The 2,368-nt window shown below is 32.6% G+C and overlaps 1 protein-coding gene across 1 annotated transcript in view; it reads left to right on the top strand.

The window, feature by feature from the left end:
* Positions 1–1,948, top strand: part of LOTGIDRAFT_175885 (hypothetical protein) — a gene marked incomplete at both ends in the record, with an annotated part of 7,528 nt that extends 5,580 nt beyond the window's left edge. The window contains 3 exons of the mRNA XM_009062677.1: positions 969–1,280; positions 1,783–1,875; positions 1,913–1,948. Coding sequence (XP_009060925.1) covers positions 969–1,280; positions 1,783–1,875; positions 1,913–1,948 — 441 coding nt within the window. The remainder of the gene's footprint in view (positions 1–968; positions 1,281–1,782; positions 1,876–1,912) is intronic.
* Between the last annotated feature and the right edge of the window lie 420 nt (positions 1,949–2,368).

Consider the following 2,368-nt stretch of genomic DNA (forward strand, 5'->3'; position numbering starts at 1 on the left):
TGAAAATAGTTCAATTTGTAGCTCGTAGAAACTGTAGAAGGCATGATTCTCGCGCTGAAGATTGAATATTTGTCTTCTAGAGTTTTCACGAGCTAAAGATTGAACACATTTCCAAGAACAAGGGCAGTAACTCATACTCAATATTATTCAGTATCGCCCTAAAGAGTTCAAATGAAGTGTATAACTGAAGGTTGAATATTTCATACTGGTGATTGTTACTGTACTGCTAAATATTTTTATTCAAAATCAAAGCTGCCAGTGGGCGTATATTACCTTGCCTGGCAAGCTATCTTTATAATGTCCATGGAGCTTGTTTTCATTTAGTAGTAAATGTTGTCATTGATTTTAAATATGTAGCCTACCATTGTTATATGGTGTAAAATCTAAAGAAAACTAGATTATAGATTGCATAGAGGCTAGTTTGATAAAAAAAAAAATTCACACGAACTAGATATTGTACATGACTACAAAATGTAAGGGTTCTAAACATCACCCTTGATTATTTTATACCTTGTAATAACTTATGTTTATTATTAAAATTCACTTATTAATTGGCAATATGTCATAATCTATATATTTTAATATCATTTTAGGAAATAAGTCACGTCCGATTTGAGGAGAACTGCTGATCTCCTCAGACAGGCAGCCAGCGAACTGGAGAGAAGCCTTACTCAAGCTTCTAGTTCTAGTACCAGTTCGACAACAACAACTACCACTACTAGTCCTACTGTTAATCCAGGGGTGGGAGAGTTGAGGAAGATTTTTCTTCCATATGGGAAGAAATCCCGTAAAACGGCAACTAGCACAATTGCTTCCGGTCAGAAATCTAATCACAGATTTCTGTGTTTAGCTGATAGCTCTCAGGTTAGACTTAGTTATTACTAAGGATGTGATAGTCCTAAAAAATGTTCTAACATAATTCTTAGTCATTGAAAATTATATATTCACTTTATATTCTTTCATTTTAGACAACTGTACCAGACAGACATTTAAAGAAAAAATTACATGAAGCTGGCCTTGGGGAGAAGAAAATAGCACTATACAAAAATGACGATCCTGACTATTTCAAAAGAGAAATAGAATTAAATTATGAAAAGTTATCTGGATGCGGATCATTCGATTTGCATAAGGCAATTGGCAGAACCAATTTAGAAATAATTAAAGCTCCAAAGAATGGCTACACTTCAAATTTCTTATCGACATGTTATTTTGGCCAGGCAATAATATACATAAAACCTCTTCAGAGGAATATAGACACATTTCCCATAACCAGCCAAGAGGTATGTTATAGGTACTACTTATATTGAAATATAACATTTGTGATAGCTCTCTGAATGGCATGCAGTCATTTATGCATAAATAGTGTAAACGTGACTTATTAATGTGCCTCATTCAATTACGTTCCTAATTGAAGGTGTGCCTAAATAGAATAGTGCTGAATAATAGTGTGTCTAAAAGAGTATGCCTTAATGAATATGTGTCTACATGACGGTGTGCCTAAATTACCATTTTTAATTGATTTGTGCTTAGAATATTTGTGCCTTAATGACAGTCAACCCTTTGAACATCCTGTAATCATTCTTAATTATCATTGAAAGTCAGACATGAACCTAGATCAAGGCTGCTTTTAAATTTTGATAAAATATGGTTACATAGTTACCAATTTAAAATGAAATTTTGTTCCTTGACAGATAAAATAGAACTTGTTCACATGTTGACCCCTTATTTCTACTTTTGAAAATCATAATTTGTACTTAAAGCATTTATCCCTGTTTGTTATAGTCTGATGGAGAATGTCATACAGAGATATGTTTAGATTGTGGAGAAGATGTTCCAATCAACAATATACGGATGCATATTGAAGAGAAGCATGGGGTAAATGTCATTTCATTTTTTTCCATGAATTTTTTAGATCAGATTACAAATCAAAATGTGTTTATTACTGTGAAAATATTCTCTTCAAAAAATAAAAATTCCCAATAACAATATATTTATGGAATTGTAGTCCTGCAATAGGAATTGGTGCGACTGGCCTATAGTTCAATGGAGTTATTATTGTTCATGCGCTTCTAATAAATACAAGAGTTCATAAATTTCTTTTCTTACAAAAAACACAAACAGTAAAAACCAAATAGGCTTAGGCCTATATATACATCGAAGTAATCAGGAGTACAGAAGACGAACGAAGCGGATATACAAATGAAGCGATTAACTGAAATATATAAAATATATCAGAAATAAGTGATATGAACAATATCTGACTTAAGGGAGACAACCCTCTTATAACAATATTCTAACAAGCCAGACCACAACTAATCTATGCAACTAAAGGCCAAAAAGTACAAAACCGGTGCGAAACGAAGTAAAT

This window comes from Lottia gigantea (genome assembly GCF_000327385.1).
Source record: "Lottia gigantea unplaced genomic scaffold LOTGIsca_525, whole genome shotgun sequence".
Lineage (NCBI taxonomy): Eukaryota > Metazoa > Mollusca > Gastropoda > Lottiidae > Lottia > Lottia gigantea.